The sequence below is a fragment of the Nicotiana sylvestris genome, chromosome 11 (assembly GCF_000393655.2).
Source record: "Nicotiana sylvestris chromosome 11, ASM39365v2, whole genome shotgun sequence".
Classification (NCBI taxonomy): domain Eukaryota; kingdom Viridiplantae; phylum Streptophyta; class Magnoliopsida; order Solanales; family Solanaceae; genus Nicotiana; species Nicotiana sylvestris.
This window is the reverse complement of record NC_091067.1, coordinates 121807420-121835378: the sequence shown is the minus strand read 5'-3', so window position 1 is coordinate 121835378 and position 27959 is coordinate 121807420. Positions and strand designations below refer to the sequence as shown.

At 34.6% G+C, this 27959-nt stretch overlaps 2 protein-coding genes across 3 annotated transcripts; both read left to right on the top strand.

Moving 5' to 3' along the window:
• Window positions 1–406: 406 nt before the first annotated feature.
• On the top strand, window positions 407–3178 carry LOC138881583 (uncharacterized). Its single transcript, XM_070161819.1, has 2 exons — window positions 407–660; window positions 3022–3178. Exons 1-2 carry the CDS (start codon window positions 407–409, stop codon window positions 3176–3178), a joined length of 411 nt encoding a protein of 136 aa, XP_070017920.1.
• Window positions 3179–15795: 12617 nt separating this feature from the next.
• LOC104230575 (probable fatty acyl-CoA reductase 5) lies at window positions 15796–24896 on the top strand. 2 transcript variants are annotated; one of them, XM_009783418.2, is made up of 7 exons: window positions 15796–15937; window positions 16054–16171; window positions 16678–16883; window positions 17217–17317; window positions 17550–17742; window positions 18568–18655; window positions 18790–24896. In XM_009783418.2, the coding sequence occupies exons 3-7, from the start codon at window positions 16681–16683 to the stop codon at window positions 19033–19035; spliced, it is 831 nt and encodes a 276-aa protein (XP_009781720.1). In that variant the 5' UTR covers window positions 15796–15937; window positions 16054–16171; window positions 16678–16680; the 3' UTR covers window positions 19036–24896. The 2 variants fall into 2 exon arrangements, with proteins under 2 accessions (XP_009781720.1, XP_070018648.1); XM_070162547.1 differs by lacking the exons at window positions 18568–18655; window positions 18790–24896 and adding an exon at window positions 18049–18200.
• Window positions 24897–27959: the final 3063 nt, after the last annotated feature.

Genomic DNA, 27959 nt, shown 5'->3' with positions numbered 1-27959 from the left:
TTTAGACACAAAGTTATTAACTTCAGCACCATATACTGGAACAATTCTTAGATTTTGAACTTTAGTCATTCCAAGAATTTTTTTGTGTTTTAATTGGGAGTACTTTTATTCAAAAAAAAAAAAAAAAAATCGTATCAAAAGAGTGGCTAAATGCTACTCCCTTTGTTTCAAAAAGCTTGAAAGTATTTCCTTTTTAGTCCGTTTCAGAAAGAATAATCTCTTTCTAAATTTGAAAAAAAAAACATATAACTTTAAACTTTTTAGTTTACCCTTACTGAGATGATTTATAGCCGCACAAATATCTAAAACATTGATTTACGAGACAAGCGGTGAAGTTAACGATATACTAGAGGTCTGAAGATAGACCTCCAAAGGTTTCAGGCTGAACATGACTAAAATAGAGTACATGACGTGCAAATTCAGTAATGCATCATATGAGGCGGATGTAAAAGTGAGGATAGGAAGCTTCAACTATCTCGGGTCAACAATTCAAGGAAATGGGGAGATTGATGATGATATCATACATCGTATTGGTGCGGGTTGGATGAACTGGGAGCTCACATCCGATGTCCTATGTGATAAGAATGTTACAGCAAGACTTAAAGGTAAGTTCTATAGAGTGATTATTAGACCAACTATATTGTATGAGGCAGAGTATTGGTAAGTCAAGAACCTACACGTTCAGAAGATAAAAGTCACGAAAATAAGGATGTTTTAGATGGATGTGTGGGCATACTAGGAGAGACTAGATTAGGAACAAAGATATACGAGTAAAATAGGAGTGAACTCTATGGTGGACAAGATACCGAAAGAGAGGCTGAAATGGTTCGGACATGTGAAAAAAGGAGCACAGATGCCCAGTGAGGAGGTACAAGAGGTTAGCAGTGATAAGACTAAGGACATGTAGAGGTAGAAGAAGAGGAATTGGGAGAGGTAATTAGACACACATCTTCAGCTTATCGGGTACATTGACCCTAGATAGAAGAACATTGAGGTCGAGAATTAGGGTAGAAGTTAGTAGGTAGTCGAGCTATTTTAATAGCTGCTTCCTCTTCTCCTTATCAATATTATTATTATTATTATTATTATTATTATTATTATTATTATTATTATTATTATTATTATTATTATTATCTTATTCTTAAATTTTAGTACTACTGCTGATTATTTTACTTTGGTTATCTTTATTATTTTTGCTATCAATACTTTTCTTTTCTTCAGTGTTTTATCTTAGCTTTTTTACTCTTGTATTTTTTTAAATCTATTTTTAGAATACTTTTCTTAAGCTGATAATCTATGGGAAATAACTTCTCTGCCTTACACATTATAGAGGTGAGGTCTGCGTACACCACATCCTCCCAGACCCCACTTGTGAGATTATAGTGGATATGTTGTTGTTTTAGATCACAAGTTTGAAAAGTCTTTCTTTCTTTCTTTCTTAAACTCGATGCACATTCACATTCGTTCATTATTTTTAAAATGAAGGGAGTAATAATGTTATACATAATCAGCTAATAATAGCAAGCCATATTAGCTGTTATTATTTTTAATTGAAATCTTTACACAAATAGTCGTCCATATTTATTATTTACTTTTTCTAGTCATATACATAGTTTATACATTGATTATATATATTATACACATATAATACATAAATTATGCATATATTATACCTTCACCGGCTATTATTAGTTTAAGCGATCGGCTGGACAACTATTTGGGTTAATTCTTCTTTTTAATTTTCCCACGAACAGAGATGGTTTGATTTTGGAGCAAACTTCATTTATGGCCAGCCGCTGGAAACTAATCAAGTGCTCGCCATAAAATTGCAGTATGCATTTTATAGCCCAAAACTAATTAAAAGGCTAACCACCGACCCAACTATCACCGAAACACAATCCTTCCTTATATTTCAAACCCCATCTTTACACACTTCCGTCCTTCATCCAAAAATCGATCTTCTCCAATTCCAACTCAAGTTCCAAGATAGAAAAATAAAATTTAAGATAAGAAGCAGGAATTTGATATCTTCAATGCTGTCGTATTTTACATACCTAAATCCAGGAGGATTTGGAGGACTAGGGTTTTTGATAGGGGAATTGAATCATTGTATTTTTCTAGGTTACTTTTTCCTCCTAGTGCTGTCAAAGCTTTTGTAATTGAAGCGACGACGAGTAAGTTTCCAATCTTTGATGCTGACGGAGACCTCGCTCCGACGACGGTGAAGTGTATCTAGTGTAGAAAATTGAGAGGTTTCTTTATGCTGTTGTGGCCATAGCAACGGTAATGGAGCTGAAGGTTTTTGATTTATTACATTTTGCGGGAGAAACAAAGATGGCAGAAACTAATGCATAGTCTAACTTTAGGTCTCAATTCTCTTTAATTTTTTATATCATGGATAGTCTTCACTATACAAAATATATATAAAATATGTGCAAATAGACTTTCATTATACAAAAAATATACTAAATAGACTGTCACTATACAAAATAGACTATCATTATACAAATATATATAAAATAGACTGTCATTGTATAATTTATATACAAAATAGACTATCACTATATAAAATATATACAAAACAGAGTGTCACTATACAATGAATATACACTAATGATACATTCGGGATACAATAAAATATAGAAAATACACTTTATATACAAACTTTATACAATGTAATAGTATATATACAATTTTTATACATTTTGTAACAATTTATATATAATTTTTGTAATATACACTGAAAAATACAAGATACACTTATATACAATGTGTATATAAAATATTTAATACATTGTATAACTATATATATATATATTCAACTACCCCATTAAATCCAGACTCACCATCGATACTTAGTGTAAAAGTTCTTTACTCACAAAACACTATTATGACCGAAGAAGAAGAAGTAGAAGAAGCTTGACTAGAAAATCCACAACTTTTGCTGCCACTCTTGTATCATGCATCGTAATTGAGTAAATCTTTCTAAGAATTGAATTAAAATTTTTGTACTTTTTCTAGGTACTCAAACAAGTTTTTCCGGTGTGAAGTAAAAAATAAAGAGAAAAATATAGATCTGAAATGGGAGATAGAAAAGGGAAGAAAAAGAAAACCAAAGAAAGATAAAAGGAAGATGAAGAAGAAAGAGAAAGAAAGAGGTGAGAAAGAAAGAGGATAGGAATGAAAGTGGTAAAGAGAAGAAAAATATGTGCACTCGATATAATGAAACAACAACAATAACAACAACAACAACAACATCCTAGTATAATCCCACAGGTGGGGTCTGGGGAGGGTAATATGTACGCAGACCTTACCCCTACCCCGAGGGGCAGAGAGACTGTTTCCAGGAGACCCTCGGCTCAAGAGAAAGATAATGAAAGAAATATAAAAAGGTGTGCATTGGATAGAATGAAAGAAAGATAAAAAGGCTAGGATTAAATGTTGTCTCGGAAAGACAAATGCATTGAAAATAGATAATGACTACTAGTTGCAAATAAATTGGGCCGAAAGGCTATTTTATTTAAGTGGATAAAAATATGGGCTATTAAAATTTTGAGGGGCTATAAACGATAATTTTCTCTTTGATTTTGTGGGCTGCAAGTATTTGTTTACCAATGGACCAGCACTATTGGGCTGAGGAGTTCTTGAGTTCTAAGAGAAGGGGCTTTGGGTCCAAATTCCAATAATGTTTTGAGGTGCCGAGAGGAGTTTGGATCCTTCTTTTCCTTTTTTTTCTCAAAATAATAGTTGCATTATATATATATATATATATATATATATATATATATATAAAATTCAGAGGCGATCCAGGATTTAAAATATATATGAGTTCAACTTTTAAGGTTTTAAGGGTTGAACCCATTATATTTTTAAAGTTATGGGTTCATATCTACTATTTTTACAATTTTAAGGAATATTTACATACAATTTTTTACTCTGCGTCGAAAGTTATATGTGTGTGTGTATGTATGTATATATATATATACAAATTTTATATACTTTCGTTGTTGCCGAATGTAAATAATTTCGGCCGCGGACTAAAAGTTATCTTTGCCCTTAACTTTTGTCCTTATTTTAAAAAAACTATACTAATATAGCTCTTGGAATTTCTTTCTGGATAACGTTAGAATTGTTGGGAATAAACCCCTTACCAAAATAATATTCACGGTAATAAAAGCGGAATAATAATGTAGCACCGAGATACGGTAATTAACAAGAATAAAAGAGTAACAACGACACCAAGATTTTTACGTGGAAAACCCTTTAATAAGGGAAAAAACCACGGCCCCGAGAGGAGCAACTGATATCACTATAGTAAGGAATTTTACAGTTTGTAGGTCGGAGATAAATACTCCAAAGACCACTACAACACTCAAAAGAAATAACCCTCTTTTGATATTCCCACCTCACTACAATATCGCCCACTCTCTATTTTCCTCACAGACTATTTTCTTATACCTTGTCTGTGAAACCTCACTCTTTCTTTCTCTCTTTGTTGGTGTGTGGAAATGAGAGTTGAAGCTCTCCTTTTATAGCCAAAGCTTCACTCTCTAAAGCCTACCATATTTGACAATTTACACACACTTTTCACAATTCAACAAAGTTGGCTACCAAACCAAACTAATTCAACAAGGTTGGCTACCAACCAAACCAAGTCAACAAGGTTGGCTACCAAACCAAAGAAAACTCTTATTAGGCACATGCCTAATACTTCTTCAATGAGATGGACATCATCAATCTCCCCCTCCAGTCTCATTCATCCAGAGGAGGTAGCACTGTCTTCTAGTTTGAATGCATGCCGACAAGTTCTTTGCATAGCTCGAACTTGTTCCTTGGTACCACCTTGGTCAGCATATCTGCGGGATTCTCATTTGTAGAAATCTTCAAGACTTTTAGAGATTCATCATCTACCATTTCTCGAATCCAATGATATCTCACATCAATGTGTTTGGTCCTTGCATGGTACATAGAGTTCTTGCTAAGGTCTATTGCACTTTGACTGTCACAATAGACGACATACTCCTTCTGATGCAATCCAAGCTCTTGAAGGAATCGCTTGAGCCATATCATCTCCTTGCCAGTTTCTGTAGCGGCAATGTACTCTGCTTCAGTTGTTGAAAGTGCAACGCACTTCTGCAACTTAGCTCTTGGTATTTCTTTCTGATAACGTTAGATTCGGATATAATATTTGCTCAATTAGTTTTTAATTTTCTCACAAAATATTAAATTATTATATAATTTAGTAATAACTTACAAATTTTTAGACCGTGGTCTGATATATTTTTTTATAGGATATTTAATTTGCTTAAAATAATCTTTAGATCGTGGTTTAAAATGTCCATCGATTGCAACAAAAATAAAAAGATGATCATCTGATAACGTTGGCGGAGCCACATTGAATAAAGGGATGTCAAGCGATACCGCTTCGTTAGAAAATTACACTATATTGTTAAATAATTTTTTTTATTTTATGTATATTTACTATACATTGACTCCCCTTGACTTTTCGATGTATCTAATTATTTATATTTTAACACTCCTTGATAAAAATTCTGGTTCCGCCCCTTGCCGATAAAAAAGGGATAACTAGCAAAAATTCCACCATTCGGATGGGCTTATTCATAAGCTAATATAATGCTGTCCAATTCCCCTTCTATTTTTTTCTTGGCTTTATTTTCGGTTTTCTTTTGTTCATTCCAATGTCCGGATTTGTTTTGGCTCTAACTAAAAGACGACGATAGCAATAACAAACAATAAAGATAAAATAAAACAAACAAATATTGGAGATAGTTCAGAAAATTTCAACAATAGTACAAACTTTGCTGAGTAGTATTATATTTTTCCATTTTATATTAATTTTTATTTTGATCATTCAAAAATGATAAACTTCTTTTACGAAAACAAAAAGACAAGATAAAACTCTCAAAATCTTGTATTTTAAATATTAAAATGAAGTACTCAAGATTTAAACTCATAAGCTGATAAGCAAGGCTGAAATGCGTCAAATATTCCTAAATAGAATTTTGGGAAAAGGGTCAAACGTATCCCTCATTTGTTGTGCTTAAGTTTAGAAACTAAAGATACCAGGTTAGGCGAGTGGGTAAAATAAGGTTAGAGTGTTGCGATGACATGCCACATGGCATCCACCTTATTCAAATGTCGGTCCACATGGAATTTTAATAGCTGAGTCGGGCATATTTGATAAGAATTGTAACGGCAGGGGTATTTTTGCTTCCAAAGTATAACGAAAGTCAAATATAAATAATATTTAAAAATAGATTGGTATATCTTGACATTTTCCCTAGAATTTTGGTATTCTCTTATTTCATCTTTATGAGGAAATAGTTTTCTTTTTTTAGAAACGAGGAAATAGTTGATAAACCAAATAATATATTTCCTGTTTGTCTTTTGGAATAAAACGAAGAACATAATTGAAATAATTTTTTATTTAAAAAAAAAAGAAATTTTGAAAAGTAAAAGAGTGAAGTTTAGTGTTTAAACAGTATTTACTTATCGGAAAACTTTGGAGGAGAGTGTAACCGAAATCTAGATTTAAGTCGCCGACATATCCAGGTTAAGGGAATTTGATCGCATTTTGTAAGCAGGGCAGATCTATAACGTAATTTATGTGGCACGTGAACTCATGATTTCTTTGTCAAATTAAATATTTTATGCACATATTTTTTAGAATTGATCAAATATTATCTGTTTGCTTCCATTTTTCAAAGAGGCTAAATGATGCATTTGGTTGAATACTAAGTTATTCATATAGAGGAGCATGGATCAATTCTCACTTAGTGCTTTTTTTTTTATTTTTTTTTATGGTACGTCCATATTATAAAAATTCTAGATCCGCCTCTGTTTGTAAGTGACAAAAAAAATGTGACGTTATCTTAGGAAAAATGACATTGTATAATTGCTCTCAAAATAATATCCAAAAAATATATATTTTTTGTATATATGTACATTTTATATATTATATACAAAAATTATATACAAATTTTATACATTTTTTTCGGTTAGAGAATACAAATAATTTCCAGCGCCGATTAGAAAGTGATAATAGCGTGCTATCTTATGTGATTTCAATCCTTCGAAAATGAAAGTGAAAATAAAGACCTGTCAAACTCGTCTTAAATTGTGGGGTTGTTATTCCCTCCTAGCTGATATTCCCTTTAATTCACGTGGCATTTAATTTTGCTGTGTTTGCAGAGCCATTTGAGCACATGTGAAAGAAGCCAAAATCAATGCAATTTACAATTTCTTGCATTAATTTTTTTTTTCTTCTCTCTCTACGTTTACTTCTTCTCCCTTTAACAACCTGATGGAACATTATCTGTTGTTAAAAATAGCTGCACCATTATATTCTTTAGGTTCATAAAGTGACACATCTATCCACCAATATAATCAATAGGCTGCTGAGCTACCAAATATTGTACTTTAATAGCCATTAAAGTATATTAAAGTACTACATATTAATGTCCTTTAATTTGGAAAAAAGTACTCCATCCATTCCAAAAAGAATGATACATCTCTGCAATTGGAAATAATTCAACTTTAAACACTTTATTTTACCCATTTTGTCCTTAATGAGAAGTTTTTATAACCACACAAATGTCATAGTCCCACAAAGCTTTTTACCTCTTAAACTTTTAACCACAAGTTTCAAAATTCTTCTTTTTTTCCCCTTAAACTCCGATTCATACGGAGTCAAACTAGCTCATCTAAATTGAAATCGAGGGAGAGAGAATAATGAACATGAAAAAAAAAACGTATGTCAGCAGATCTAACACCAATGAGGGTAGAGAGAAGATAAAACATGAATGAACTAGAAAAATAAAAAGACAAATTTTTAATGAATTTGACGCAATGGCCGGTGGGTAATAAACATTTCCTTTCTAAAACTGGAGTCCGAAACCTTTTTAATTATTTTTTTTGACAAAAAACACTTTTGTGCTACTTTAAAAATTTTTTAACATAAATAAGTAAAACGCAGTATTATACTGCGAATTACGTTAACGGAAATTTTGCCGTTAAAGTAATTTGCAGTATAGTACTGCGTTTTACTTAAAATTTTTTTTTTTTGTAAATCGCAGTACTATACTGCGTTTTACTAAGATGCTGGGCACAACTATATTTTATTAAAGCTGTTCGCAGTATTATACTGCGTTTACTTCTTCCTTGGACCACTGAACCGAAGAACCTCAAAAACCTTCGATTCTGCTGGTCCCCCGCGTCAAAATTCAAAAAAAAATAAAAATTGTGGGCCCCACCCGTCACCTAAAGAGCAAGGAGTGTAGGTCCCACATACAAGACAAGCTTTGGATTCCTTCTTTCGGGTGCAAAAATTCGATTTCAATCAAATTTAAAAAACTTAAATCGAGGTATTTCAATTTTGTTTATGTCGAAACTCGTATAGTACATGCATATTTGTATTGTTTAATGTGTTTCCATGTTAATTTGTGTTATGTTTGTGTTTAAATTTGTATCTTATTTATACCCGGATTGATTTATTAGCTTTGGTACAAAAAATTGTTAAAATTTGATAAATTATTTGTATTGTTAAAAAATTAATATTATTTATTTTGTTTGTTGTTCATATTTGTATTTTATGTTAGTTGTTTTTATATGTAATAGTGACCTTTTAGCGTAGTAAAATAAATAGCCTTTTAGCGTAGTAAAATATAGAGCCTTTTAGTGTAGTAAAATATAGAGCCTGTTAGTGTTGTAAAATATAGAGTCTTTTAGCGTAGAGTCTATGTAGTTTAAGTATGCAGTAACTGCAAACTCTATCCAATTACACTTTACAAAATTAATTATTTAATTATAACAATAAACTTACAAAAGTAACAAATTCCTATATGTTGTAAAATTAACTCAAATATCGAGCCTGGAACCCATACATAATTATTCTGTCCAATTTTAAATATAATTAATTATTTAATTTATTAAGCTAGCACACACAATTCTAAAAATGTTAAAATTGACACGCATAATAATTAAGGATAACTCGGTGCTACCGAGCCTCAAAAATCGAGTCTGGAACCCATACATAATTATTCAGTCCAATTGTAAACATAATTAATTATTTAATTTATTAAGCTAACAGACACAGTTCTAAAAATATTAAAATTGACACGAATAATAATTAAGGATAACTCGGTGCTACCGGGCCTCAAAAAATAAGTCTGGAACCCATACATAATTATTCAGTCCAATTGTAAACATAATTAATTATTTAATTTATTAAGCTAACAGACACAGTTCTAAAAATGTTGAAATTAACACGCATAATAATTAAGGATAATTCGGTGCTACCGGGCCTCAAATATCGAGCCTGGAACCCGTACATAATTATTCAGTCCAATTTTAAACATAATTAATTATTTAATTTATTAAGCTATCACACACAATTAATTTTGTTTAAATTATAGTAGATGACATGGACTTTCCTCCGCCTGCGCATCCCGGACCTGCCGAGGATCAGCTACTAGTGTTGCAGGGCGACCATAGGTCCTCATTTGTATGGGAGGGACAGCTATCGATGCAGCCTCTCCGCCCCAGGAGACCTGACGATTTATGGGAGTTCATTGGGGAGCATCCTTTCCATGCCCCCATACTCCTGGTGGACGGCTGTAATACACTCTTTAATCTTGAACCTAATGGACACTTCCAAATATGGAATCAAGACAAGAGAAATCAAGTCCACATCCAAGTTGAAGTGATTCTCATTGTATGTGTCCATTTCACATCTGTGCTCGCTAATAAATTTACCCACTTTCCACAAACCTGATTTCTTCTTGGTGGCACGCAACATCCAGTGACAACCCATAAAGTCTCTACGACATACAACCTTGTATTTCTCCGTAGGTTGATTCACTTACCGTCATCTCACGGCACTCTCTTATACTGTAGATTTTTACAGCCCTAATTAGGCGAGCTTTATCGGGGAAATACATGCCCTTTGTCAGAACAGCTAGTCTAGACTCATCCCACATCGCTAATCGAAATTCATCATCATCCCTTGTGAGGGAATCCACGTTCGGCATGCTTGGCAAATTATCAAGGTAGGGAATATTCCGCTCATGAAATGGCACGTGGGACTCGTACACTCTTGGTCTAGCTGGAGGTGGAGGAACATGCTCCCTCGTCAACTCAGGTTCAACATTCACTTCCTCCTCCTCATGACCCTCATCATGGAAGGGTGTGTCATCCCCAGACTCATCCGCATTGTTGTCATAATCACTATCATCTTCCTGACTCTACGCATCTGCCAAATCATGAGTAAATACGTCGTCTATGTGCAATTGTGTAAGGTCAGGAGCTTCAAGAAGCTCGTTTTCACTGCACATAAAGAACAAAATAATAAGTTACCCAACTAGATAAATACTTTAGATATAGCTATATCACTTTACTTACAAGTCGTACTGTCTTGACGTTTCATGATGGATATTTTCTTGTTGGTGATGACTCCCAGATGGACCACCATGGTCCAATACTCCAGAACTACGCATATTCCAACTAGGGGCAGGGTCATAACTTGTAAAATTCATATCCGGACGGTACCCCCTATGAAAAATATGAGTGTTAATACAAATCCAATTAAAACATAAATTAAACATCGCTAAAGCGTAGTAAAATTGAAGTTTACCAGTCGTCTTGTTGATTATCTAAAGTCAAAAAATTATTTTGTGGCTGCTCATTCGCCGGTGGTGACAAGTTTAAATCAAGGCAAGCTCTTTCATCACCAATCTGTCCGGCAAAAACTGCTCCAAAATAACCACCCGATGACTGGGGGTTATCCCTACTATACACGCCCTCATTATTGGGAACGTCTTCCGCCTTGACGTACATTTCCAATAATTTTATTACAATAAATTCCCTATATTCATCCGGAATCAGCAAAAAATCTCTAAGAGTTTCATCATCCTCGATGTTAAACTCAGAATAATAAGCAAACCCTTGCGGAGTAACTGAATACGGAAATCTACCGGTTATTTTAAGGTTAACCGAACGCCTCCTCTCATTCATTTTTTACGTAACAACGATACCAATTTATCGTACTCCATAGTAAGCAGTAATTTAACATGACATTGTGGAGGTGAACTATACCTCACAGAGTTATTCTCCAACATAACCTCACCCCCTCCAATATAGTGAAACCCTTATTTTTGCCACTTCAGACATTGTAAAAAAATAATTGATAAGAAGAAGAGAGAAGTATGAACATAAGTTTGAAATAAAGTATTGAATGAATTTTTATAAAATTGAAACGCCTTTAAATAAGGCAAGTCCGACGTTGGGGTGTAGAATTTTTCTATGTAAAACGCAATATAATACTACGTTTTATGTATTGAATTATTGTTATGTCAGTTCATTATTGGTACGCAATTATTTAATATAAAACGCATTATTATACTGTGTTTTACAAATATATCTTAGTAAAACGCAGTATAGTACTGCGATTTACAAAAAAAAAAAATTAAAAGTAAAACGCAGTACTATACTGCGAATTACTTTAACGGCAAAATTTTCGTTAACGTAATTCGCAGTATAATACTGCGTTTTACTCATTTATGTAACTTTTTTTTTAAAAGTAGTACAAATGTGTTTTTTGTCAAAAAAAATAATTAAAAAGGTTTCGGACTCTCTAAAACTGGGGCAGCCCAAAAAAGGGAATTAATAATAATAGTATCACTTAAAATTGTACAGAGAGGAAAATAAGACCCCGCAACATTTAAGGCCCTAATGAAAAAATGTGTACAAGTTTGAGTGGTCTTCATCTATTAGCCCTAACAGAAAATCTACGTATATTTTCATGATGTTACTCATTAAAAACAATTGATTTCTAATGGAATCTCAGTAAGTAAAAGTGGTAATAACAAATATAGATTGCTCCTTTTCCAAAATATTATCTGATGCACAATTGAATACTGTCATGAATGGGCTGGATCAATTTAAGTTAGCCGTTGTCTTTAATTTCTTTCACATTGAAAAAAACAAATAAAGGAAATACTCCCTCTGTCATGAATGGGCACATATGAAGGTCCGACCAACGAAGATGCTAAGATGGATGCGTAAGCATATTAGGAGAGATAAGATTAGGAATGAAGATATATGAGACAAGATGGAAGTAACTTGTGTGGTGGACAAGATGTGGAAAACGAGGTTGAAATGGTTTGGGCATGTGAATAGGAGATATACAAATGCCCTTGTGCGCATGTGTGAGAGATCGGATATGACGCGTCCAAAGAGAGGTAGAGATAAGCCGAAGTATCGGAGAGAGATGATTAGGAGGACATGACACATCTTTAGCTTACCGAGGATAACATAGAGGTTGAGTATTAGGGTAGTAAATTAGTAAATAGTCCAGCGTATTTCTTTTTCAAACTTGTACATTTCTTTTCTATACTTGTAGTACTAGTGTTATACCCATATTTCCTATTTCTTATATTTCTATTACTACCTGTTTTTTCTTTTGCTTCAGTTATTTTATTTTTCTGGCTGTTGTTACTACTTTTCTTTCCGTATTTTTTGCTATAACTATTGTGATTGCGTTTTCCTTGAGCCGATGGTCTTAGATTTCTATTAATACATGCTGTTTCTTTTGCTTCAGTTATATTATTTTTCTGACTGTTGTTACAACTTTCTTTCCGTAATTTTTTTGCTATAACTGTTGATTGCGGTTATCTTGAGCCGATAGTCTACCGGTAAAAAATCTCTACCTTTACAAGGTAGGGGTAAGTGTTTGGGTACGTAGTACCTTTTCTAAACTCCACTTGTTAGAATGCACTGAGTATATTATTGTTATTTATTTTACACTAAAATTTAAGGGGACATTAAGAACTTTAGAACTAACCACATGGTTTTACCTAGGGGTGTACAAGCCAAACCATCAAGTCAAACCGAACCGACGAACCAAGTCAAACCGAAGAAAAAACCCGACTCATGGTTTGGTTTGGTTGGTTTAATGTTGGAAAATAAAAAACCGATCACTCTTGATTTGGTTTGGTATTAACAAAAAATAAATCAAACCGAATCTAAACCAAATCGATATTATATATAAATAGATTTTAAAAATTTTATACATAAAAAATAATCATTAAAATCTAATTTGTAAGTATTTTCTAAATTATTTTATAGTTTTCAATATCTTGAGATATTATTTATTTGTGGGCTTGTAAATTCACTATCCACCAAGTAGATTCTATCTATGTAATCCAAATATGAAGCCCAAACTAAACCCAACAAGACAGAAAGACAACAAAACCCAAGTTCTCTGTGCTTATGCACTAGATTGCATATTCAGCAGTTGGTCGTCATCTTGCTCAAATAATTGGTGATTATTATAGTGTTGAGGTTTATCAAGTTTACAATTTACAGTGCTTTGCTTTGTCACATATTTGTTGTCATTTTCTATTATGGAAGATCTTGCAATTATGATTCATAGGAACAATTGGTATTCCTCATAGATTATTTAGAAAAATAGTAATGATGCGGTAATGGTGACCATTTGATCTTTTTTTCAAGCACAATATATAACTAAAAAGAAAAATCGAAAATAAACCGAAAAATCGAGGAAATAAAAAAAACCAACTAAAATCGAAACCCAAAAAATCGAGTTTATTTTAGTTTGATTTTGATTAATTAAAAAACCAAACCAAACCGCATTATGTCCGCCGCCCCTAGTCACTTTTACCTACTCGAAGAAACAATGGACCTCGAGGCGCATGTGCATCTTGCTTATACAGAGGCCTAAACATTGAGTGAGCCTAAATTAAAAGGGTATGGCCGAAGCCTATGGTCTAATTAACCGCTCAATTAATATTGCTGGTCAAACTTCCCCATCTAATTTGTGGCGGCGCATCCAAGGTATGCACTTACTGTTTTCGTATTTGTCCGTCCAAAGTTCAATACTCTGTTTTAATTTGTCTACTCCTTTCCGTCCATTTTAACTGACCTTTTTGATATTTTCGCATATCTTAATAAATTCACTTTTTAGTACTTTATTAGTTTCAATTTATGTAAACCTGTTTAAATGGGTATGAAGTTTAAGAAAAAATAAGACTTTTTGAATTTGTGGTCCTAAACAAGTCAAAAAAGGATCCAGAATATTTGTATGGTTATAAAAGCTTCTCATTAAGGGTAGAATTAGAAGTTTACGATAAATTCTTTCCAAATTTAGAAAGGGGTCATTCTTTTTTGAACGGACAAAAAATTTAATAAGTTCACGTAAACTGGAACGGAGGGAGTATTAATTAACAATAAAATTAACCATTTTAATTTAATTGGTAGTATAACAAATACTCCTACACTCTTTACTCCAAATGCAACTTTAGCAAAAAAAAATCAATTCCTTCTTTATATCTGAAAAATTAAATATTATGAATCACGAAAAGTAACCAAAAAATCAAATAAAGTGGACCAGAGTAAGTATTATTAGCAGTAATAATAATAATCGTACGTAGTAGGGGTTGGTGGCATCTTTTTGTTTTCCCCAAACTTTTTGTGATTTTTAGTTCAATTGAACCATTTTTCTCTACAATTATTCACCATTACGCCGAGCGGTGAAATAATTGTTTGGATTGTTGTTACACGTTGTTTCTTAATATACTCCTTATTGTATTATATTGTATTATATGATGAATACAATGTTTGGATAGATTCATCGTTTCATGATATCAACACTAATAATATGAAGAATAAACTTGTAATATTACTAAGAAAAAATAGAATAAATTATTATAGAAAAGCGTATGATAAATGATAAAATATGATTATTTAATAATAAAGAAGCGCAAGATGACAGAAAAAAGTAAGGTTATGACGCCACCACACTATATCCGTCATTCCATAAAGTAACACTTTTTGTCGTTACATAACAACAAATTTAATAATATAATACAATAAAACTTAAATAACAATAAAAACAAATATTATATTTAAAGTAACCATAGCAACTCTTTGTCTTTACTCGTTGCCTCGGGCCACAAGTAGGTTCCCCTCCGGCTATATATATATATATATATATATATATATATATATATATAAAGAAGAAACTTTAAATTGATATAAGTAGTGGTCCTCAGCAACTTAATAGAGAGAAAGAATTAGACACTTATACCGGCCAGAGATTCTGTAGCACATAATTTTTACGAACACTAATATAATACATTTCTTCAATTAATTTAAAATCGTGTTGTACTTCTGTTTGAGTTAGGATGGTTAAGTACATATGTAGCTAAACCAACATTTAAGTTAACAACATATCCCCTAACGAACCTAAATCATACCAAACTTTGTATATTTTTTAACTATTATTTTAAGAAAGGCTATACAATATTATTTTTCCTGTCAAGTTCTACAGGTTGAACAAAACACAACTAAAGCCTTTCACATGGCTTGCAATTAAATGGATTCTCTACTAATCTAAGATGATCTTTCTTAGACTTAGAATTAATAAGACAGAAATCATAAAAATACCAAAAAGAATGAAAGGTTGTTAGGCTGTCATAGTATTTTTTTTGGATTTTTTAGGACAAGATCTTTGGAAAATTATCACTAATTAGTGCAATTTTTCTTGTAAGAGTTATAGATGCTTCTTTTTGTAGTAAGGGTTAAGTGTTTGCTTCTACTCTTGGCTTTGTTACCATTGACTTTAAGGAATAATGAGGTGACCTAAATTTTAGGTAATGGTAAACTTACATAATTAATTGTTGAAAGAAGCCTCTCCAGCAAATCAGTCTCCAGTTTGCCTATATATATTGAGAGATGAGTGCATGAGTTCATATCAAATATCATTTTCAATATCAAATATCAAGTTTTTCCACAAAATTTAGCTGCCCAAATTCCTTACCAATGGAATCATCTAAAATTCAACAATCTCTAGAAGGCAAAACTATTTTCATTACGGGTGCCACTGGTTTCCTTGCAAAAAGTATTTCCTCTCTAGCTATTTTATTATCCATTTTTTTACACCACCACTGTAATTTAATTCGTTATAGTATATTATTTACTATTTATTTTAGGTTACCAATTATCTTTTAAATGCAGTTCTGGTGGAGAAAATACTTCGGATGAAACCAAACGTGAAAAAATTATACCTTCTACTAAGAGCTTCGGACACCAAATCAGCCAAGAAACGTTTTTATGAAGAGGCAAAACATATTAGGTACTTTTGTTTAATAATTTTTTTTTACTTGCTTCGTCCATTTCATTTGAACAAGACTATAAGGGAAAATGTTGTACTACGACCTGCATGTGTCCTTTATTAAAAGTGTCAAAAGTGTGTATACTTTTCTGAAATGGAATTTTAATTTATTTTTTCTACATTCATGCAATACTTTTCGTTATTTTGGTTTTTATTATTAAAGGGACCTTGTGTATGAAATTTATTCAAAATATATCCTTTTTAATTTCTTCAAAATTAAATTAAACTCTCATTTTAATTTTCTAGTATCAGTAACAAAGCCAATCAAGCTAACCATGTTAGAGTTACCTAACCTAAATAACTGTAAACTTTGGGTGGTATCTGTAAATGTTTCTCTTTTTGCGACTTGTATTTAATGAATGTTAGGTATTTTCTTTTTATTGCTAGCAAAATTGGGTTAGACTATTTGTTATTTATTGTAGAGCAAGACAGTAATATTTTTGCAAGTTTATTTAATTTTTACACAGGTTATGCAGACTGAATTGTTTAAGGTTCTAAGAGAAAAGATAGGTGCAAAAAACCTAAACACGCTCGTAGAAGAGAAGGTATTTCCAGTTGCTGGTGATATTTCATTTGAGGATTTTGGAATTGAAAATTCGGAGATAAAAGATGAAATGTTCAAAGAAGTCGACATAATCATAAACTCAGCTGCAACTACTAGATTTGATGAGAGGTATGATTGTAAAAATATTAATAAAGTATTTTGATGCAAGAAATTTGATTTAATTCCCTATATGGTATCCACGGTGAAGCCAAGAATTTTGATAAGGGTATTAAAAGTTTAATATATATGTATAAAATATAAAAATTTTGATCTATATACACAATATAATTTTTTATATACGTAAATATTTTTTGATGAAGGGTGTTCAACTGACCACCATTCACTCTTTATGGCTACGCCACTAATGGTATCGATAGCAATAACTGTTTTTTCATATTATCGGTCCTCGATTATAAGTTCTCGTTGACCGTGACTAGTTTCCTTTTTTATTTCTTCTGGTAGATATGATATTGCCATGAATATCAATGTCGTAGGTGCCGTCAACGTCCTCAAGTTTGCTAAAAGATGTGAAAAAGTGAAGATTATTGTTCACGTATCCACTGGTCAGTTTTTAGATCTTAATTAAGGGTCCTTATATATGATATTCATTTTTGGAAAACCAGACGTGTGGTTCTTTTTCCATGTGCTATATATATATTATAATATTATTGTTATAAAAAACATATTATTTTATTTTGCTAAGGTTTCTTAAAAATCTCGTCTTATATATATATATATATATATATATATATATATATATATATTAATTTAGTTAGTTCGATGTCTTTGTCACAGCTTATGTTTGTGGAGAGGGGGAGGGATTTATACCAGAGAAATCATTCCTTTTGGGTGAGACACTCAACAAAGACTTGTACTTAGACATTGATGTGGAGAGGAGGGTGATAGAAGACAAACTTAAGGAGCTTGAAGCTCAAAATTTGACATCAAAGGAAGTGACGATAGCCATGAAAGACCTAGGCATTCAAAGGTTAGAAAAGACCTAATTCATTTATTGTTTTTATTGAACCGACGAGAGAGTCTACTGGAAATAGCCTTGCCACCTGCTTAGGGTAGGGGTAAGGTCTGCATACACACTACCATCCCTATACCCTACTTGTGAGATTACACTGAGGTTTTTATTATTGTTATTGTTGTTATTGAACCGACAAAGTCAGTCATTGTTTTCCTGATTTAAGTGATCTAATTGCGTAAGTATTCTCTATACCGTCAGTGCATAGAAATTATGTACAATCTTACTTTCCGGACGCTAACATGGCCTATATTGATTATTTAGGGCATAGGTGACGTACCAAACACATATTCCTTCACAATGGCAATGGGAGAGATGCTTTTTAGGACATTTGAAGGAAAGTTTACAACTTGTTATAATACGTCCAACAATTATCACTAGCACTTATAAAGAGCCATTTCTAGGATGGATTGATGGAGTCAAGTACGTTTGTTATGTTCTTTTTTTTTGCTTGTAAAGTTCATTGCATTTTTTCACTACCAAGAGTAATTCAACGAACTATATATTTTACTCAAGTTCTTTTGATAAAAGTCTAAATTATTTTCAACATGACTTTTTCACTAGTTTTTTCTTGAGCCGAGGGTCTATCAAAAATCGTCTTTCTCTCTCCACAAGATAAATGCAAGGCCTGTGCGCATACACATTTCCCTTCCCAGATCTCATACTCAACGAATATTTTGGGCATATTATTGTTGTTGTTGTGTTCTTAAGATATAATAATGCACAATGTATAAAGAAGTGATTCATATCTCTTATATATTTATAAATAACTTTAATTTGCAGTTGCAGAACAGTGGATTCATTTATCTTGGGATATGGTAAAGGCATATTGAATTTCTGCTTTGGTGACCCAAACACAAAAATAGATGCGGTATGTATTAATTCACTATGCTGGTTCATTTTTTAAAACCTTTTTTTTTCATTATAAAGAAATTATTTATAACTTTTTTTTACCAACTACAAATGAGGTCTGCCTAATTTTTTTACCTCTTTGATTTATTTCAGATTCCAGGTGATATGGTGGTGAACTCCATACTAGCAGCAGTTATAGCACATGGAAATCAATATTATTCTTCTCAAGAATCAATATATCACATTAGTTCTTTTGGAAAAAATCCTCTAAAATCTTGTGATATTCGATTGTTCACGTTGTTGCGGAAATCAAATGTATATAGTATGAATGAGTCACAACACTATACCAAAAATTATAACAGCCATCAAATAATAAATAAGACAATAAAACAACAATAAAAGGAACACCAGAATTTACGAGGTTCGGCCAATTTTGCCTACTTCCTCGAACACAACCAATATTTTATTTCACTCCAAAAATACAAGTGAAATAATACTAAAGAGAGAAGATACAAATGCCTTAAGAAGGTAAGAAGTCAAATGAGAGGTGTTTTAAATCCTAAACAGTAGGCCTTCTTTTATAGGGTGAAATTCTCCCCCAAATTAAGTCCCCCACCGATGTGGGATAGTTTGTCATATTCAACAAATCTCCACCTTGGCAAAATTCTACATCTTCAATTTTCTCTCGGTAACAAACTTTGGTTGTGTCTTCATCTTCAATCTTCAGTGTTCAACAATGTTGATCAAATCCAAGCAATGTTGAAACTTGACCGCAGTCACCATTTTTGTCAGCATATCAATAGGATTCTCCGTAGTATGAATTTTCTTGACCGTGACTCCACCTTCTTCTACGATTTCTCATACGAAATGATAGCGAACATCAATGTGCTTCGTCCTTGCATGATAAACTTGGTTCTTCGCTAATTGAATAACACTTTGATTATCACAAAAAATTGTGATACTTTTTTGTCCAATGCCAAGCTCTTTTAGCAACCCCTGAAGCCAAATTGCATCCTTCACAGCCTCTGCAATAGCCATGTACTCTACCTCTGTTGTAGACAAAGCAATTGTTGACTGCAAAGTAGACTTCCAACTAACTAGTGCCTTTGCAAAAGTAAACACATAGCCAGTAGTTGATCTTCGTTTGTCCAGATCACCCACAAAATCTGAGTCACAATATCCAACTACAGATTGATTTCCTTCCTGCTAAAAAACTAACCCAACATCTACAGTATTATGAATATACCGTAGAATCCACTTCACAGCTTGCCAATGCTCCTTTCATGGATTATGCATATATCTGCTAATAACTCCAACATCTTGTGAAATGTCAGGTCTCGTACAGATCATTACATACATCAAGCTACCAACAACATTTGCGTATGGTACCCTTGACATATACTCCTGTTCAGCTTCATCTTTTGGCGATATAGTAGTACTTAACTTAAAATGGGGAGCAAGTGGAGTACTAACTGGCTTAGTCTTCTCATCTATGCCAAAACGTTGTAGTACTCTCTTCAAATATTCCTTTTGAGATAAACAAAGTTTCTTTGAACGTCTATCTCTTATTATCTCCATGCCAAGAATTTTCTTTGCCTCACCCAGATCCTTCATCTCGAACTCCTTCTTCAGTTGAATCTTCAACTTATCAATTTCTTCCAAATTCTTGGAAGCTATCAACATATCATCAACATATAAGAGAAGATATACAAAGGAACCATCTTTAAGCTTGCGCAAATACACACAATGATCGTATTTGCTTCTCTTGTACCATTGCCGCAACATAAACTTGTCAAATCGTTTGTACCATTGTCTCAATACGTATAACGATTTTTCAAGTTTGCACACCATATTTTCCTTTCCAGCAACTTTGAATCCTTCTGGCTGAGTCATGTAGATTTCCTCCTCCAAGTTTTCATGTAAAAACACAGTTTTTACATCCATCTAAACTAGTTCCAAATCCAACTGTGCTACCAAAGCCAACATAATTCTAATGGAGGAATGTTTTACAACTGGAGAAAGCACTTCATTGTAATCAATTTCCTCCTTTTGAGCATATCCTTTGGCCACCAATCTTGCTTTGTAGCGAACATCTTCTTGGTTAGGAAATCCTTCTTTCTTTGCAAATACCCATTTGCTTTCTTTCCCTTCGGGAGATTGCCAATCTCCATGTATGATTCTGATGAAGGGACTGCATTTCATCATTCATGGCAATCCTCCACTTATCTTCTTCTGAACTTTAGACTGCGTCTTTATAAGTGGTAGGAACATCATCAGCTACAATTGAGGCGCTGCCACAAGCAACCCTCTCTATAAGACGAATATGTTTTGTTATTGTCCTTTTTGGCATGCTAGTTGCAATTGATTCAAGTTGTTGTTGAGTTGGAATAGCCGTCTCTACTGGCTCTTCTTCCAGAGGATAATATTTATTTGTTTTGTGTAGGAAAAATAAATTTTCCCTCAAACTCCACCTGCTTAGAAGCACCCTTATTTTGTTTGGTATCTTCTGTTACCTTATTTACCATAACATATTCATCAAAGGTAACATCCCTGCTAAATATTACTTTCTTTGTTATAGGACACCATAAACGATATCCTTTGACTTCAGAAGCAATCCCCATAAAAATAACCTTCTTTGCTCTTGGTTCCAATTTTGACTCTGTCACATGATAATATGCGGTTGAGCCAAACACGTGCAACGAGTCATAATCTACAACAAGCTTTCCATACCATTTTTCAAATGGTGTCTTGCCATCAATAGCAGCAGATGGTAGATGATTAATAAGGTGGCATGCATATGTAACTGCCTTAACCCAAAATTCTTTGCCCAAGCCAGCATTGGACAACATACACCGTACCTTCTCCAGCAAGGTCTGGTTCATACGTTCTGCCACTCCATTCTGTTGTGGTGTATGTCTGACAGTGAAGTATCGGACGATGCCATCATTTTCACAGACCTTATTAAAATGATCATTTTTGTATTTACCTCCATTGTCTGTGCGAATACACTTGATCCTTCTGCCTGTTTGATTCACCACCATCATTTTTCATTTGAAAAAAATTCCCAATACTTCATCTTTGCTCTTCATTGTATACACCCACACTCTTCGGAAAAATCATCAACAAAGGTTACAAAATAGTGCTTCCCACCCAATGAAGGTATTTTGGAAGGACCCCAAACATCAGAGTGTACATAATCCAAAATACCTTTAGTATTATGGATTGCTGTACCAAATTTAACCTTTGTTTGTTTTCCTTTGACACAATGCTCGCAAAACTCCAAGTTGCAAGCCTTTACTCCTTTTAACAATCCTTGATCTGATAGAGTTTTTAAGGATTTTCCTCCAGCATGTCCCAAGCGCATATGCCATAGCCTGGTTGCTTCTGCCTTTTTTTCGTCACTGGATGTTACTGTCGTTGTCCCAATAACTGTACTACCGCGATAACGATACATGTTATTGTTCTTCCAATTGACCTTCATTACCACTAGTGCACCAGAGCATACTGTCATCACTCCATTTTCTGCAATGATTTTGAACTCTTTTTATTTTAAGGCTCCCACAGAGATGAGATTTTTCTTCAAATCCAGTACATATCGAACATCTGTTAATGTTCTGATCATTCCATCATGGTTCCTTAATCGTATTGAACCGATGCCATATGAGGTAAGAGGGCTATTATCCACTGTGTGGATGACTCCGTATTCTCCTTCTTGAAAATCTACGAACCAGTCCCTGTTGGGACACATATGATAGCTACAAGCCGAGTCCATCAACCATATGTCTGATGATGTTGATGACTCTATTGTAACTAATGAGAAGTCTAAATCATCACAATCAGCTACACTTGAATCCATAATAGCCTTTCCATTGTTATGTTTGACCTTATTCTTCAACTTCGGATAGTCTTTCTTCCAGTGCCCCTTTTCTCGACAAAAGGAACATTCATCTTTGCCGGGTCTAGATCTTTACTTGGATCTTTCCTTCTTTGTCCTCGTTTGATTTTGAGGACAATCCCTCACAACCAGTGCTTCTCCTTCTCTGCCCTTTTGTTTTTCTCCCTTTCTTTGTTCATAGCTGTACAAAGCCGAACAAACTTCTCTAAGAGAAATTTCATCATTTCCATGGAGTAGAGTAGTTTCAAGGTGCTCGTACTCATCAGGAAGTCACCATCATCAAAAGTTGTATTCATATTTTGCAAATCTGTGACCAACTTATTGAAACTGGTGATATGTTCATTCATCATGGTACCAGGAACATAGGTGGAGTGAAATAGTCTCTTCTTCATATACAATTTATTTTGACTGTTTTTCTTCAAAAATTTATCCTCCAGTTCTTTCCATAATTTACTTGCAGAAGTTTCCTTTGTGTATGGATATTTCTGCTCTCTAGCAAGGTAGGATTGAATGGTACCGCAAGCAACACAATTGATAATTATCTAATCTTCTTCTCCAATAACATCTGGTCTTTTTTCATCAGTGGCAAGATCTAGCCCTTGTTGAAAAAGGACATCTAGAACCTCGCCTTGCCACATCCCAAAATATCCTGACCCGTCAAAATTTCTATCGCAAATTTCGCATTTGATACAATTCTTGTCATAAGCGAAGATGCCAATGATGACGTATTGTTGACACTTGATGTAGATTCTTCTTATTTATTGTCTCCCATCTTTGACACAAATATTATTTAATAGCTGACGACACAAATCAAGATTATTTCCTTTATGGTGTGGAAGATCAGACTAAGCTGCAACCACAGAGCATACTCAGATAGAACCTTGACTCAGTTACCAAGATAAATCTTTTTTGATGTGGAAGTTCAGACTATGCTGCAACCACAGAGCATGCTTAGACAGTACCTTGTCTCTGATACCAATTGTTGCGGAAGCCAAATATATATAGTGTGAATGAGTCACAACTACTATACCAAAAATTATGATAGCCATCAAATAATAAATAAGACAATAAAGCAACAATAAAAGGAACACCAGAATTTACGAGGTTCGGCCAATTTTGTGTACTTCCTCGGACACAACCAATATTTTATTCCACTCCAAAAATACAAGTGAAATAGTACTAAAGAGAGAAGATACAAATGCCTTAAGAATGTAAGAAAATAAATGAGAGGTGTTTTTAAATCCTAAACATTAGGCCTTCTTTTATAGGGTGAAATTCTCCCCCAAATTAAGTCCCCCACTGATATGGAATAGTTTGCCATATTCAACACACGTTTCATTACTTCACCAAAAATCCATGGATTAACAAAGATGGAAAAATCATCAAAGTGGGGATGCCTCCGCTATTTAACAGCATGGAAAGCTTTCAAAAATACATTTCAACCTATTATTGGCAATTGTTAAAGGTTCTTTCCTGATCAATACACCATTTTATTTTCATCTTGATACAAATTTTAGTGGCGAAGTTACACATTTGGCCAGTCAGCCATAAATAATTATATTCTTCCAGCCAAAGATACAAAAAATATGTATATAATATATTAATATATAAAACATATATATTTTCGACTATATTTTTTAGAACGATTATTCTATATAGTTTTTCCTATTTTACTCTATGATTTTATAGGCATGCATACTGTCATGGGCTGCTTTCCAGACACGCCCCATGACCTCTTGGCCGTGCCCCATGGCGGCCTAGTAAGCCTCACAATGCCTAGCGCCATGGTCGGCCCCGTGGTCTTGGCTGCGCCAAGTGACAAGTGCGCATGCGCCTCTGTCGCCCCACCGATGCCTCTCGCCAGCACCCAGCGGCTGGCCAATGATAACAGCGCCGCGCGCACTGACAATGCCGCGTGCGTAGATCCTGATGCCTCGCCAGCGCCCAGCTACAGGACCATTCCAGCAGCACCTCGCGCACAGACCCTAATTCCAAGCACCAGCGCCCAGCCTCAGGCCAACATAACAAGTGTCGCGCGCGCCCACAGTACCGCGCGCGCAGACCCTTACCCGCAAGACAAAGTTGCTACCATCGGACTTAGTTCTACATTATAATAAACTAAGTCCTTTTCACTGTAATTATAGGCTAGTTTACATCATTTTCATTCAGTGTGCTTCTACAGCTTTATTAGGACTAGTCATGTAATTTTGGTTTATTTTTTTTAAGTATTATTAGGGGGGATCAAGTAATCAAACATTTTCAAGCAAGAAATTTTCTGTACTGGTGTCTCTCCCCCTCGACACCGCATCTTTTGTAATCAACATTTCATTCATCAATAAAATCATCATCATCATTCAAAACCCAATGCTCTCTCAGCTTCCGTAATTGCTCGGGACATTGGCTTTCCCGCATGGCACTGACAATCTAGTCTAGCGTGCAGAGGGGACCTTATTGGCGGACAGCAACCGCACTAACATCGGTTGCTTAGCCTTACGTTGCCCTTCCAAAGAACATCAGGAAGGCGTTGTGTAACAGTTGGTATCAGAGCCTAGGCTCAACATCGGACGAGGGAACACATTTGCCATCATCACCATTTCTGACCATGGTGAATCATGGGGAGCGCTTAGCATCACTAGAAGAGACGGTTGACCGATTACGACCCATCGTGGATACGGTGTCTAATCAAAACAACAACCTAGTGCAAAGGTTGGATGACCTGGACCGCCGAATGCGGCAGGCGAAAAATGACATTGCAAACATCAGTGGTGACTCTGAGGATGACCGACAAACGGCAGCTATTGAAACTGCCAATATTCATGGAAAATTTGAGGACCTCTAATAGGAGCGTGCTGACGATTTAGCCCATCAGCAACAAGAGGCATACAGACTAACTGCCATGCAGCAAACCATAGACAACTTGACATGCAAGCTCAATGTTGTCAATGCTGCCCTACAGAGCCTACTTCGAGGAGGCGACAACCACATCAGGGGTGCAACAAACCTCACCTCCATTCCACAAAAGCTTAAGATACCGGAGCCAAAGCCAAATGATGGATCCCGGGATGCTAAAGAAGTGGAAAATTTCATCTTCGACATCGAACAATACTTCGATGCTGTGGGCCATTTGAAAGAATCCAAAAAGGTAGCAACTGCTGCCATGTATCTTCAGGGCGATGCCAAACTTTGGTGGCGGGTCAAATACGAAGCCATCAAGGCCGGTGAAGATACTCTCCAGACATGGGATGAATTGAAGGTAGCACTACGCCTGCAGTTTTTCCCTGAAAATGTGGAATACAATGCAAGGAGAAAGCTACGGGAGATCCGCCACACCAGATCAGTGCGGGAGTATGTGCGTGAATTCTCCGCACTCATGCTAAACATACGCGACATGGGGGACAAAGACAAACTCTTCGCATTCATAGAAGGTTTGAAATTTCATGCCCGTATGGAACTACAGAGACATCGGGTAGACACCCTGCCCAAGGCCATTCAAGCTGCAGAATGCCTTGGCGATTATCATTTGGGAACTCAGAATGACAGGCCCCAGCCGTCTATCCGAGGGGGATTCAACGGGAACCATCCCAGCAATGGTGGCCCAAGCAAAAGTGGGGAGATCGGAGTGCATCCAAAACTAAGACTCCTCCCTCCAGCAGCAACAATGCTGCATCCATCAACAACAATCAGGGGAGAAAGCCTCCCTCAGAATGCCGTCATTGCGGAGGGGCACATTAGAACAATGAATGCCCAAACATAAAGGTCAATGCTTGTCACACCTCCTTTTTACCCCTCTCAGGAAAAGTATAATGGAGTTTTGACCAATTTAAGTGACAATCGAAACATGATTATTTTATTTAAAATTCAGAGTCGCCACTTGAGATAGTTTATGGTGTCCCAAGTCACCGATTTAAATCCCGAATCGAGGAAAAGATTGACTCTGTATTACAGTTCACGAATTAGAAATCCGGGTAAGGAATTCTGTTAACCCGGGAGAAGGTGTTAGGCATTCCCGAGTTCTGTGGTTTTAGCACGGTCGCTCAACTGTTATATTCAGCTTAATTATCTGATTTTAAACAATTATGAACCTATGTGCAAATTTTAACTTTTAACAGCTTTTATTCAATTTTTAAAGAGGATTAAACGTCGTTTAAAATATGTCTTTGGATCGCGCCACATGAAATGCACCCGTAATCCTAAACATATTTTATTCAATGTTTTAAGATTTGATTAGGGTCACATGAAATGCACACCCGAGTTTAGGAGGGTAAATTTTAAAATAGCGCGCCCGAAGCAACTACGCACTTTCAACTTCGCAAGGGCCATGTAAATTTCACCGGGTGGCACGCCTCGATTTCTAAGGATAAAACAAGATTAATTATACGAGGGTCATGCCATGGTCATTTTTGTTTGGTACAACATACCGAATTGAAATTGGGTCACATGAAATGCACACCCGAATTTGGGAATTATGTATCATGACTATGCCACGGGAACCGTACCTATAGCCACGATGATTTATTAATAATCATGCCTAAAGCAAACTACGGTGTTCGAAGTTGTTTAATTATCTACTAAGTTTGAGATTATTGTAGTGCTCGAAGGTTACGGGGGTAGAATTTATGGAAAAGTAAGATTGATTATTAGGGACTGCCTGATGTATCAATTATACCAAGTATAGTTTTATAATGCTACAAGCAGATAAGTCCTAACTATTCATTCTATTTTTATCTAGACTTAATTCTTGATGAAGAAAGTTAATGGAATAAAATGAAAGGTCATGCTAAAATCCAACGTGATCTCTACCAAATCATACAGTGGCTCATTTAACCTTTCCATTTCGTGATTAAGCTCACACCCAATGTAAAGTCATAAGAACCTCCAAATCTTGACAAGAACAACTATTAATCAAAATATGAACTTGGGGAAAGATTGATTCAAAACATAGTAGCATCTGTCATTGATGAAACAGAGAGCAATAAATCACTCATACTTGCATATTAATTCAACAGTTTAACACACCATGAATCAGATGATTTAAACAAAGAGAATCGCCATTTTAGCTCAAATAAGCCTACCGTATATATAGCCAGATGAATCCTTATTTTCTGGTGGATCTAATCTATGAGAGTCCAATGCAAATTTCATTCACTAGTAATAATTTCATGAATTCAAGCAGATGAACATCATTAAACAATTGAATCGAAATTAGCTTAGACAATGAACCAATTTTTAAATCTCCCAAAGTTTGAAATTAAAGCAAGTTGAAGATTCTGCACATGCTAATAAACCAAAACACATAGCTAATTAGTGGACATACAAACAAACTGAACCTATGGCATGGTATTTGAGCACAATGAATGATTTCAAACTCAAATTTTCAGTTCAAAACAAATAATCAAAGCTAGATGTCGGCAGACATAGCAGATGTAGA